This window comes from Bos taurus, chromosome 15, assembly GCF_002263795.3.
Source record: "Bos taurus isolate L1 Dominette 01449 registration number 42190680 breed Hereford chromosome 15, ARS-UCD2.0, whole genome shotgun sequence".
NCBI classification, from domain to species: Eukaryota; Metazoa; Chordata; class Mammalia; order Artiodactyla; family Bovidae; genus Bos; species Bos taurus.
The window spans coordinates 63,349,231-63,363,107 of record NC_037342.1 but is presented as its reverse complement, the minus strand read 5'-3'; the positions used below and the strand labels follow the sequence as shown (position 1 = coordinate 63,363,107).

At 37.4% G+C, this 13,877-nt stretch overlaps 1 protein-coding gene across 1 annotated transcript in view; it reads left to right on the top strand.

Moving 5' to 3' along the window:
- The window catches only part of CCDC73 (coiled-coil domain containing 73), a 115,974-nt gene that overhangs the window by 69,161 nt on the left and 32,936 nt on the right, over positions 1 to 13,877 (top strand). The window contains 3 exon segments of the mRNA NM_001192547.1: positions 1,919 to 2,047; positions 2,983 to 3,042; positions 4,487 to 4,588. Of these exon segments, the coding sequence (NP_001179476.1) occupies positions 1,919 to 2,047; positions 2,983 to 3,042; positions 4,487 to 4,588 (291 nt within the window).

The following is a 13,877-nucleotide window of genomic DNA, read 5'->3' as shown; positions in this document are numbered from 1 at the left end:
TCATCCAGCCCAGCATTTCACATGATGTACTCTGCATAGAAGTTAAATAATCAGGGTGACAGTATACAGCCTTGACATACTCCTTTCCCAATTTGGAGCCAGTTCATTGTTCCATGTCTGGTTTTAACTGTTGCCTCTTGACCTGCATACGGGTTTCTCAGGAGGCAGGTCAGGTGGTCTGGTATTCCCATCTCTTTTAGAATTTTCCACAGTTTGTTGTGATTCACACAGTCAAAAGCTTTATTGTAGTCAATGAAGCAGGAGTTGATGTTTTTCTAGAATTCTCTTGCTTTTTCTATGATCCAACAGATGTTGGCAAGTTGATCTCTGGTTATGATGCTGTATAATCAAGAAAATCAGATCCTTGAACAAAACAGCAGTACTATAGAATACACACCCCCTCAGAAGTTGGTATTTCTGGATTTAAATGTATTCAGATGTATCTGTTAAACTCCATGAACATGTAACTTCACAATGTAGACTTCTTTTATGTCACCGTAAATTCTGTCCTTTGTAATGATGCCAGAGTTATTTTTCTAAAAGGCACATCTTGTTATGTCATTCTCTTAAGCAAAATCCTTCAGTGGTTAATTCCTCATTGTCTGTAAAATTAGAACTCTTTAGCTTGGCCTACAAATCTTTTGATACTTGAATTTTGCCAAATTTCTAGTCAAAACTTGTTGTTCAGACACTAATTCATGTCCGACTCCTTGTGATCCTATGGACTGTAGCTCACCAGTTTCTGCTGTCCTTCACTGTCTCCCAGAGTTTGCTCAAATTCATGTCCATTGAGTTGGTGATGCTATCTAACCATCTCGTCCTCTGTTGCCCCCTTTTTCTCTTGCCCTCAATCTTTCCCAGCGTAAGGGTCTTTTTCAGTGAATCAGCTCTTTGCATCATGTGGCCAAAGTATTGGAGCTTCAGCATCAGGTCTTTCCACTGAATAGTGTTGGTTTCCTTTAGGATTGACTGATTTGATCTCCTTGCTGTCCAAGGGACTCTTCTCCAGCACCACAATTCAGAAGCATTAATTCTTCAGCACTCAGCCTTCTTTATGGTCCAACTCTCACATCCATACATGACTACTGGAAAAAACCATTGTTTTGACTATATATGGACCTTTGTTGGCAAAGTAATGTCTTTGCTTTTTGGTACACTTGTGTAGGTTTGTCAAAGCTTTCCTTCCAAGGAGCAAGTATCTTAAATTCCTCCCTTTTACCCATGACATACTAGTTCTGGTCTTATTATTTTAGTTCTGTTTCCTTGAAAAATACCATGCTTTTTCATGTTTCTGTACTTTTCTGAATGTTTTGGCCTGGAATATCTACTTATTTTTTGTCCTCTGCAAAAATTTATCTTTACAGACTCAGTTTAAATACCACTGTCCTGTGTAATGCCTTCCTCATGCCCTCGACCAAACTGTTTCATCCTTTAAACTTCTGTACTTTCCTAAACTTTTCCTGTTAAAACACTCATCACATTATAATTATTTCTTAAATAAATTTTTCTTATTAGCTGCTAATAACTTGGAAATTGATAATCTTTCATATAATCTTTTATCTTAGAGGATTTTTGTTGAATAAGTCATCTGGGAAAACACCCTACTTCTGGTTGATTAGTTCATTTAGTTCGTGTATTCTTTTTAAGAACAAAGATCATGCATTCTAGCTTTGTGTCATTGTGTTTGCCTATTCTGTAACCACAGACAGCATTTCCACATTGGCTAATTATCTCGCAAGGCAAGTAGGGAAAATAGACCTTAACGGGTCAGTCGTAGTCACTCAATTGTGTCCAACTCTTCGCAGCCCCATGGACTGTACTAGAATAGATTTAAAATGAACTTTAAACTCTCAGAAAAGTGCCTTGCTTTAATGAAATATCTATACTGAATTCTTTGTTTGATGTTTTTTATGTTAAGGAACTTAAAACAGTAACCTCAGACTTGATAAAGACCAAAGTCACATGTCAACAACAGAAGATGGGAGCAGAAAACAATTTAACAATTAAAGAACAAAAATTTCAAGAACTTGAAGAAAGACTCAACATGGTATTTATTTAAATATATCCTTGTTTATAAAATTAAAATTTTTGTAAAATTTATGAGATTATGTAAACAATTTAATAAGAGGAGTATGATACAAAATTTTCCCTTCTTTGTAGAGTTAATATACATAGTAAAGAAAGATTTCATGAATTTTTGAAAAATTGCTAGATACCTTTTGGCATTATCTATCTATAACCACTTTATTTTTACTTTACTTTGGTGTCCAGTAATCAGGGCTTTCCTTGTGGCTCAGCTGGTAAAGAATCCGCCTGCACCAGCCTGCAATTCAGGAGACCTGGGTTCAATCCCTGGGTTGGGAAGGTCCCCTCGGGAAGGGAAAGGCTACCCACTCCAGTATTCTGGCCGGAGAATTCCATGGACTGGATAGTCCATGAGGTCGCAAAGAGTCAGATATGACTGAGGGACTTGCACTTTACAATTCCTTTTAGAGGTAATACTCCCTGGTGACTCAGGCAGTAGAGTCTGCCTGCAATGCTGGAGACCCAGGTTTAATCCCTGGGTCAAGAAGATCCCCTGGAGAAGGAAATGGCAACCCACTCCAGTATTCTTGCCTGGAAAATCCCTTGGATGGAGGAGCCTGGAGGGGTACAGTCCATGGGGTCGCAAAGAGTTGGACATGACTGAGTGACTTCACTTTCACTTTCAGGTAATCGTCTGGCATAATGATATCTTCAGGAAAGCTTTTTGAGATGAGAAATTTTGTTGTCTTCAACATTAACACTTATAAGTTTGCACCAGCCTGTATTGAATCTCTAACACCATCTTCACTTCACTAGAATCATTAATTCAACAGTAGACAAACATTGGTACTCTGGAGTAAAAATAGGTCATGATACTCCTGAATTTGTTAAGTCCTGAATTGAATGTATAATTTGCTGAATGTTGTATCTTAACTTTAAAATTATTCAAATTTTTAGGAATTGGAATTAAATAAGAAGATCAATGAAGAGATAACCTGTATTCAAGACGAAAAACAGGCAAGCAATCATGAGATATTTTGGAAGTCAGTAAATATTCTGAAAACCAAATACAGTATGGAAGATAAACAACAAATTGAATCATGCCTAGGTCAATTCCTAGCACTCAGTAAACACTCGGTGTATATTGAATAGATCACATATGTACCTTTTAAACCAAGTCTAACCTGTATTCACATAAAAAATAAATCAGGGACTTCCTTGGTGGTCCAGTGGTTAAGACTCCACGCTTCTAATGCAAAGGGTGAAGGTTCGATCCCTGTTTGGGAACCTAAGATCCCACATGCTATAAAGTACTGCCAAAAAAAAAAATCAGAGGAGAAATGAGGAGATGGTCATCTAAGGGTACAAACTTCCAGTTGTAAAATGAGTTAGTTCTAGGTATGTAATGTGCAGCATGATGTCATATTTGAAAGTTGCTAAGAGAGTAGAGTTTTTTTTAATGAGATTCTGAAGACATGTTTAAAAATACTTATTTAGTTGAGGTCTAGTTGATTTACAATGTTATATTAGTTTTAACTATGCAACAGTGATTCAAAATTTTTAGATTATGCTGCATTTAAAGTTATTATAAAATATTGACTGAATTCCTTGTTCTGTACAATATATCCTTGTAGCTTATTTATTTTTTACAGAGAATAGATCTTAAATGTTCTCCCACATACAAAAAAGTTGGTGATTATGTGTGGTAATAGAGATGTTAACCTTATTTTAATAATTATATCACAATACATATGTGTATCAAATCATCATATTTTATACTTTAAGCTTACACATATGTCAATTATATCTCAATAAAGCTGGAAAAAGATTACACTAAAATAATTTATAAATAAAGTATATAAATATAAATCACTGTTTTCCTTAGTTTAGACTACTGGTACTCTAGTAGATAATTATTGAAATGTATTTATCCTTATAGCATGCTTTTATAGGACATTATACTCTCATTTGAATTTCATATTTATAATTATTCTATTCTTAGAAAAAGATATGTGAATAAAATTTCTCCTTTTTCTTTTTTTTCTCTTCTGATTTTTCTCTGTTTGATCCTGAATGCATACCAGGCCATCCTCACCCGTTAGCACTATGCCATTTTAGTAGCGATATATTTACTATTTGAGGAGAAAGCCAACAGTAGTTTTGTTTTGAATACTTTACATTTTTCAGTAGTGTCTCAGAATCCATGTCCCATTTCAAAAACTTTGTTAATTATTTGAGGAACTCTTAGAAATAGTACTTTGTAAGAGATCATATAATACAAATTACATTAAATATTAATAAATGTGCCATTAGTTTATTTTAATATATTGTTTATTATGGCATTGAAATTAAACTGTAATAAGAAACTAGAAAATATATTTTAAGAATGTGAGTTTAGAAACATATACCTACTGCCTTAAAACTTTTTCAATTAATATATCATATTTATATTTTTTTAAAGGGTATCATCATTTCTTTCCAACAATTGCAGCAGTTACTTCAGCAACAGACTCAAGCTAATACTGAAATGGAAGAAAAATTGAAGGTGATAAAAGAAAATAATTAGGATATATATATATATATATATATAAAACATACCCTGATTTTATATATATATGCATATTTTATCTAATGAACTTTACCTGTTTAGTTGCTTTCATATGTCCAGCTTTATCTGAGATTTTTAATTTTAGGGGTAAAGTATTGACCTCCTTCATCAACTTGGTATCAGTGTCCAAAGAAGACAAAAAAGAGCATTTTTTTAGCGTTTAAGTCACTAGTTAAACATTCAGTTTTAACAAGTAATTGATTTAATTTTGTAACAGATTGGGTATTTTTTCTCAAGATTCAAAACTGGAAATAAAAGGTGACAAGTGACACCACATTCTAGGAGAGGAATCAGTGAGCTTTCAGAAGTGGGGTGGGAGGCAGATCCCTTTTCACAAGACCATGATAGAACTGGTCCTTTACCACAGCAATCACCTCATGATCTTCTTCCCAGTATGTATAAGAAAATGACTGGGGAGAGGAAGAAGTTATGGGAGTGTTTTGGGAATGAGGGTTCATTAAGTGATACTTTTCTCTTACATCCCTAGTTTAGAGAGATGTCTTTCCCCTCATGAATCAAAATGAAGGAGTCTACAGGAAAATTATGTAAAAATTGGGGTACAAGAAGGGGAGACTGCCATCTTAATTTTTTAGATGGATGCTTGTGATGCTATTGAACCTAAAGGTTCACTGTGGTGCTGCCAGTAAATTGTGACAAATTCATTTTGTGGGAGAATTTGATGTATATTTCTTGAAGTTTGGAAGTTGTACCAAGAACATCTAGACTGATGCCCAGGTTTCAGTCTAGAAATTTCAAGGAGTAAAGTTTTTGGAGGAATCTGTTCCAGTGGGACTTGAAGTGTGTATTATGCTTGTTCTAACGCTGTATGGCCCTAGAAGGGTCATAAGCAAGAACATGGTGGTTCCTTGGCTTCACATGAAGGAACGTAGTGGTTAGTGGAAGAGCAGAAACTGGCAAGTGATGGGATGTCTAACTCAAGAGGAGTTGGGGACATGTTCCACTGTGGTGGCCAGTGGAAGATATTTGTGCCCCTCTGAAGGGATTCTTGATAATGAAGCATGAAGCTCAACATTTCCCAAGAAAAGTATATTCACCTCCGATGAAAAGACCACCATCAGCAGAGGCCTGGACCAGCTTCATGAGAATGTAACCAGTATAGTTGCATAAGGCTGATAGCCAGAGGAGCCTCAAGTTTCAGGTTTAATATTCTGTGGTCACTTCCTTGACATTTTTATTAACTTTTATATTTAAATGTATGCTTTGTAAATTAAGTCTGATGGTAAAATGGAACTTGCACCAGGGCTTGAAGCCCCAGCTTTGGCATTCTCCAGCCCCCCATTGCCTCCAAGGAACCATTCTTGGCTGCTGTCTCTTCTGCCCTTTGGTGCCCTGGGCCCTGCACAGCCTTATCCTCTCTGCTCCTATCTTGCACCACTCTATGTTGGCTGGGTCACACTGGTGGATAGAGGCCTGTGTGTTCTATTGTCATTTACCAATGTTTGGGCTTCCCAGCTGGTGCTAGTGGTAAAGAACCTACCTGCCAATGCAGGAGACATAAGAAAGGTGGGTTTGATCCTTGGATCAGAAAGATCCCCTGGAGGAGGGCATGGCAACCAGTATTCTTGCCTGGAGAATTCCATGGACAGAGGAGCATGGCAGGCTACAGTCCATAGGGTCACAAAGAGAGGGACACAACTGAAGCAACTTAGCATGCGCACCCCACACTGGCAGAGGCCTAGATGTAGCAGGGTGGGTCTGAGTTGAGTACATGTGCCCTGCAGCATCTTTTCCCCAGGTTGACCATGCCTAGCACATGAGGTAGGTGTCTTGGCAGGAAGTGAGTCCTCAGTCCAGGTAGTGAGCTGCATCCCTGCCTGGCAGTTGCAATCCTTTAGGGGTTACCCATCTGCCAGAGGGCCCATGGGATGGAGAGAGTGACTTCCCCAACTTCAGCCAGAACGCCAGAGGGCCCATGGGATGGAGAGACTGACTTCCCCAACTTCAGACAGAACATAATACATGGGTCTTGCAGCTTGCAGGAGGTAGAACTCAAAGCTAAGTTGTGTGGTGAGGCCCTTAGGCATCTGTGAGGATCTGTCTTTGGCCTTTGACTATCTTATCCCAGGGGACATTAAAGAGAAAATAAAAAGCACCTTGACAGGTGGATAGGGGTAGAGAGACAAAGAGAGATGGAAGAACCATAAAGAAAAGGTTTAGTATCAGTATCTTTAATAGCTTTTTTTTTTCTCTTCTTTTTTTAAATTTTGCATATGGCCCCAGAAATTATACTGAATCCATCCTCACTGAACGAAACCAAACTTAACCTGAACAGTGAAACACTATCTTTTCACCATTGATGTTCTATGATTAGTTATGTAAAGAGAGGTTTGCCTCGCTCATTTCTCTTGCCTGCCCCCCCAATACTGTACAAATTTCACCTGGAAGGCAGAGAGGGAAAACTTATGCTAGAGCCAAATCTCTCCCTTCTTTTAACCCTTTCACCTACTCCAATAAAAGATTTTTAAAAGTTTCATAAAGTCCAGTTATCTGCAAATATGAACAAAGCTTGTGGAGGTGATGGAATTCCAGTTGAGCTATTTCATATCCTAAAAGATGATGCTGTGAAAGTGCTGCACTCAATATGCCAGCAAATTTGGAAAGCTCAGCAGTGGCCACAGGACTGGAAAAGGTCAGTTTTCATTCCAATCCCAAAGAAAGGCAATGCCAAAGAATGCTCAAACTACCACACAATTAAACTCAAATCATATGCTAGCAAAGTAATGTTCAAAATTCTCCACGCCAGGCTTCAAAAGTATGTGAACCACGAACTTCCAGATGGTCAAGCTGGATTTAGAAAAGGCAGAGGAACCAGAGATGAAATTGCCAACATCTGCTGGATCACTGAAAAAGGCAAGAGTTCCAGAAAAACATGTACTTTTGCTTAATTGACTATGCCAAAGCCTTTGTGTGGATCACAACAAACTGTGGAAAATTTTAAAGAGATGGGAATACCAGACCTCCTGACCTGCCTCCTGAGAAATCCATGTGTACATCAAGACGCAACAGTTAGAACCAGACATGGAACAATAGACTGGTTCCAAGTTGGGAAAGGAGTACATCAAGGCTGTATATTGTCACTGTGCTTATTTAACTTATATGCAGAGTCAGTTCAATTCAGTTGCTCAGTCGAGTCTGACTCTTTGCGACCCCCTGAATTGCAGCATGCCAGGCCTCCCTGTCCATCACCAACTCCCAGAGTTCACTCAAACTCATGTCCATCGAGTCAGTGATGCCATCTAGCCATCTCATCCTCTGTCGTCCCCTTCTCCTCCTGCCCCCAATCCCTCCCAGCATCAGAGTCTTTTTCAATGAGTCAGCTCTTTGCATGAGGTGGCCAAAGTACTGGAGTTTCAGCTTTAGCATCATTCCTTCCAAACAACACCCAGGACTGTACATCATGAGAAATGCCAGGCTGGATGAAGCACAAGCTGGAATCAAGATTTCCGGGAGAAATATCAATAACCTCAGATATGCAGATGACACCACCCTTATGGCAGAAAGTGAAGAACTAAAGAGCCTCTTGATGAAAGTGAAAGAGGAGAGTGAAAAAGTTAGCTTAAAACTCAACATTCAGAAAACTAAGATCATGGCATCTGGTCCCATCACTTCATGGTAAATAGATGGGGAAACAGTGGAAACAGTGACAGACTTTATTTTGGGGGGCTCCAAAATCACTTCAGTTGGTGACTGCAGCCATGAAATTAAAAGACACTGCTCCTTGGAAGAAAAGCTATGACCAACCTAGACAGCATATTATAAAGCAGAGACATTACTTTGCCAACAAGGTCCGTCTAGTCAAAGCTATGGTTTTTCCAGTAGTCATGTATGGATGTGAGAGTTGGACTATAAAGAAAGCTGAGCACTGAAGAATTGATGCTTTTGAACTGTGGTGTTGGAGAAGACTCTTGAGAGTCCCTTGGACTGCAGTGAGATGCAACCAATCCATGCTAAAGGAGATCAGTCCTGAATATTCATTGGAAGGACTGATGCTAAAGCTGAAATTCCAATACTTTGGCCACCTGATGTAAAGAACCGACTTATTGGTTTAACCAATCCAACCATTTCATTTTGTGATGAAATGGAGATCCACAAGAGTCAAGCAGTATAGTTCAAGGCCCCAAATTAGTGGCAAAACCAGAATTAAATCTTTGTCTCGATTCTACTTCAGCACTATTTCTACAACATTACACTGTTACGATATATTTCCTAGATCTGTTGGAAATTCCAGTCTTGCTGTATCAGTTATACAAAGACCACAACTTTCAAATTGCCCTTCATCAGCTCTAAATCAAGTGTTTATGTATTGTTGAATTCTACAGGGCCTATGGTAGTCATAGATGATATATTAGGTCAGTGCAAAGGTAATTATGGTTTTGGACTCTGAATTTTAAATAATTATAACCAGGCTCAAACACATCTTTATTAATCAAAATAGGAACCATTACAGTCAACACATTTTTTACCAACAAGAGATGTTTGTTTATTCCTGTAGCATAAAAATCAGTGCTTTGGGATTCAACAAACTCTTGGAAAGCAGCCTCTTGCTGGTTGTGGAAGCATTTTTCCCTGCAAAAAATTGTAGACAGCTTGAAGAAGTAGTAGTCGGTTGGTGAGAGATCAGGTGAATATGGCAGATGAGGTAAAACTTTGTAGCCTAATTGGTTCAACTTTTGAAACGGTTGTACAACATGCAACTGGGCATTGTCACAGAGAAGAGTTGGGCCCTTTCTGTTGGCCAATGCTGGCTGCAAGAATTGTCATTTTCGATGCTTCTCATCAATTTGCTGAGCGTACTTCTCAGATGTAATGGTTTCGCCAGAATTCAGAAAGCTGATTGGATCAGACCAGCAGCAGATCACCAAACAGTGACCGTGACTTATTTTTCGTTCTTGTTTGGCTTTGGAAAGTGCTCTGGAGCTTCTTGTTGGTCCAACCACTGAGCTGGTCATCACTGATTGTTGTATAATATCCACTTTTCTTTGCACATCACAATCCAAATTGAGAAATGGTTTGTTGTTGTGTAGAATAAGAGAAGAGGACACTTCAAAACGACAATGCTTCTGATTTTTGGTCAGCTCATGAGGCTCCCACTTACCGAGTTTTTTCACCTTTCTAATTTGCTTGAAATGCCACGTGACCATAGAATGTCAACATTGAGTTCTTGGGCCTTCTCATGTAGTAGCTTCGGTGATCCTCTCAGTTGGTCGTTGTCAGCTTCCAGTGGCCCGCCACTATGCTCATCTTCAAGGCTCTCGTCTCCTTTGCAAAACTTCTTAAACCACCACTGCGTTGTACATTCAGTTCCTTAGCCAAATGTGTTCATGTTGTGATTGTCTCCACTGCTTTGTGACCTGTTCTGAACTCAAGAAAAATTTCTCGAATTTCCTTTTTGTCTAACATCATTTCCATATTTCTGTAGACTAAAGTACATATAAAATAAACAGCAAATCATTCATTAGCAAAAAACATAAGGGAAGAAATGCACATCAAAATGATGTATAACAACCACATTTATTTAAGAATGGATTCCAACAGCAAATGGCAAAGTTCAACAGTGCAAAACCATACTTATTTTTGCACCAACCTAATAGTGTCTTTGAGTTAATGATGACAACAACTGTTTCCAGGATTTTTAGCTATAAATGGAAATATTTTAGTTAATCCAAATGCCTCTCTCTTATACTAGACCCGTTATTGCCTAAGCCTTGATAGTAGAGAAACTAGATTTCATGTAGTAGTAAAATTTCAAAGTATTGGCAAGAACGAGATAGAATTGTCTGCTTTTTATTATAACAGTTAAGGGCATTAAAAAAAATAGTACCATCTATCATCACTTTCATTTTATAAAAGATAACATTTTAACACCAAAAGTATATTAAGGATGTAATATCAGATAAAGGACAGTCCTTTATAGGAAAACACATTCAATGACCTTACATTGACATTTTTTGCCATGGACTAGTGAGATTTTTGTCATGGATCAGTTCTTGTTTACAGACTGGTGTTGGAGAACCACTGATATATAGTATAACAAAATATTAATGTTGAACTGTTGCTGAGGATTATGCTGCATAGATATCTTAAGTGTTTTCCTGAGGAGCATTCTAATTCCACCTGTACTAAAAGGGATCATTACTCTTCATAATGGCCTGCTGTTTTTCAGTGCTCTGCAGTCATGCTGTCATCTGTCTTATTTTTTTTAAAGTACAGTTTGGAGCATAGAAGACCTAAATTCTCATGATAGAGAATATTTTTTACTGTGATTTAATTATAGTTTAGTCCAGATAAAAGTATAGTTATGCTGCTATAATCATAGTGTTAGGAAGACTATTTATTTAGTTTGCTGCTATAGTCATAGTGTTAACATAGTATTAACCAGAATAATTTACTTAGTTTTTGGTATATTAAAGCATTAACTAGTGGTTTTATTTTGATTTTCCACAATATATATTTTGTCAGAGAAGGTTTTCAAATTTGTTAATCCAGGTGCAGATAATACCAAATAATTCCCTGGTAGAATATAAATTCCATAAAAATACTAACATTTTTACTAATATAGTATAAGAGCCCAAAAAAGTTTCTGACACATAATAGGAGCTCATTAAATCTTATTAAATTAATGGGTGATTAACAGTGAGTAAATTCAGACTCTGCAAGTTCAGATATTGCCAGGTCAGGGCTTCTGGTTAAACATATTGGATTGAACCTATACATTCCCTTCTATTTCCTTCTGAAGCTGCAATAAAATGACATAAAAACCACAAGAATGCAGAAATGGGGAGAAGAAACAATAAAAATAAAGTTTTAAACCAAATGGAAAATTAGTCATTTACTCACCAAATGAGAGAAAGTAAAAACCCAAGTTAAAGCAACAGAAATTATCAGGAATTGCAAGCATCATGTGCCTCTAAAGTAAGATGCACAACTGGTGCCAGTAGCTAGAAGGTCTGCATGGAAAGCTATTGCACATTCAGATTCTTCTCCCTAATCTGCACAGTCACTCCCTATCTTCTAATGGGCAAAAGATAGAGAACTAGTTGGAGTGTTTGAGGAGCAACTGAGACTGGAAAGATCCAGTGGTGTGCTGGAGGCAGTTTGTACCGGGGAGAGCTGGTTATTAGAGCTGTTGTCATTTTGTAAGCTGGTTTAAATAAGTGGTAGCTTGAATTAACCACAGTGAGTTGTTTTTTTTAACTTTAATGAGATTGGCAAATGCTACAAATAAGGCTTTGTTGAGACCTAGTTTACTAGCACAGTACAGAGAGTATTATTTTAAAAATAGTTTGGAAAGTCTATATACTGAATTCTGAAGCCTCCAAGCAGTCTCCCCATTTGGAGGACAGTTAAGTGCCTTGTAACATCCAGGCAGCAGAATGGAAGATTCTGTGGCGACTAACCTGCAATTAAGGTCTCCTGATGAAACAGTTCAGCCAGGTCAATGCACAGTGAAGCCACCACTGTAGTGAAAAAACTTTGTAGTTGACAAAACTTTTAACTGGCTATTTAATACTTCATTCTTAAATAGGAACAAACAGTTAAGGATCACTGGGTATTTGAAAATCTCCAGTGTGAAAAACAGACAAAACAAATAGGGTAATGAACAAAAACTTGGAGAAGCTAAAAAAATATACCCAGTTAAGAGAAATATATTTGTTAATCCAAAAACAGTAATTTAGGATCTAAAAAACATTCATAGAATAAAATATAACCCTTAAATATATTAGCATACATAAAAAGTACAATGAAAAGTTTAGAAGATAACATAAAAAAATAAGAAAGTAGAACCAAAAGACAAGAAGACGGAAAATAGGAAAGGAAGAAAATGAGGGGGTTGTTGAAGAGGTCTGGTGAGTTTCAGAGAGAACAGAGAGAGTGGAAGGAGAGCAAATGACCCAAGAGATAATGCAGGAAAGTAACCCAGAATTGAAGGATCTGAGTTTGTTTTGCTTACCTAAACCAATGCATATCATTATGAAATTTCATACTAAAAGAGAATATTATAAAACTCTCTGGGGGTGGGGGGACGGGCAAAAAAAGTAGGTCACCTATGAAGGTCCAAAATGAGAACGGCAACATAATGGCTTCAGACTTCTCATTGGCAGCCCTGGAAGGTAGAAGATGATAGAACCATGCTTTCAGAGGTTCCAAAACAGAACTGTACTGTATTTAGCCAAACAAATAAGTATTGGTAGAATAAACAAACTTTCAGACATGCAAGGTTTCAAAAAATATGATACTTGTCTGCTTTATCAAAAAGTAATAGCTTGCTTTACCAAGACAAGGGAATAAACCAGGAGGAAATCATGGGATCTAGGAGACAGGAGACCCACCACAGAAGAAAAAAGGAAATTCTCAAAGATTGCCTGATCAGTGTAGCAGGATGAAAGAACAGTCAGTTCACATTGTAGGATAAGGATGGAATGTCTCCAAAACATGGAAACAGAGAATACCAGATACAGGCACTTTCTTTTAGATGGGGGTATAGTTACAGACAGGAAATGACTGATATATCTAATGTGCTTTTAAGAACATAATACTTTCGGTCATTTATTTTTACTAGGATACTCTGTGGTATACTCTCCCACATCTCCTCTGAATTTTTTGATTTGTCTGTCTTCTAAAATAGTGTTACTAATATAAATAGATACTGTAAATATTTGTTAGAATGTTAAAGTACTAAGCACCTATTAAATAATACCCTTGTATATATTTAGAAACTTATTATCACAAGTGAAAGTGAAGTTGCTCAGTCATGTCCAACTCTTTGCGACCTATGGACTGTAGCCCACCAAGCTCCTCCATCCATGGGATTCTCCAGGCAAGAATACTGGAGTGGGTTGCCATTTCCTTCTTCAGGGGATCTTCCCAACCCAGGGATCGAACCCAGGTCTTCCACATTGCAGGCAGGCCTTTTAACCTCTGCACCACCAGGGAAGCCTATAAATCAAGATGAAATCATATTACCTATAAATCAAGATGAAATCATGACTTCTTTAAAAACATTTACATTGTCCTAAAATAGAGACAGTCAAAATAGGTATTCATTGAGTGCTCTCAAATTGCATGGTTCTTTATGAGCCAGAGGAGAATCTTTGTGTTAAAATTGTTTTATCAAATGTTTTCAAAATTTTGCATAATTATGTCATCACATACTGATATTCTGTGTAGTAATTGAGGACTTTTTAAATAGTTGAAATACTGTGAAGCCTCTAAAATGAGATCT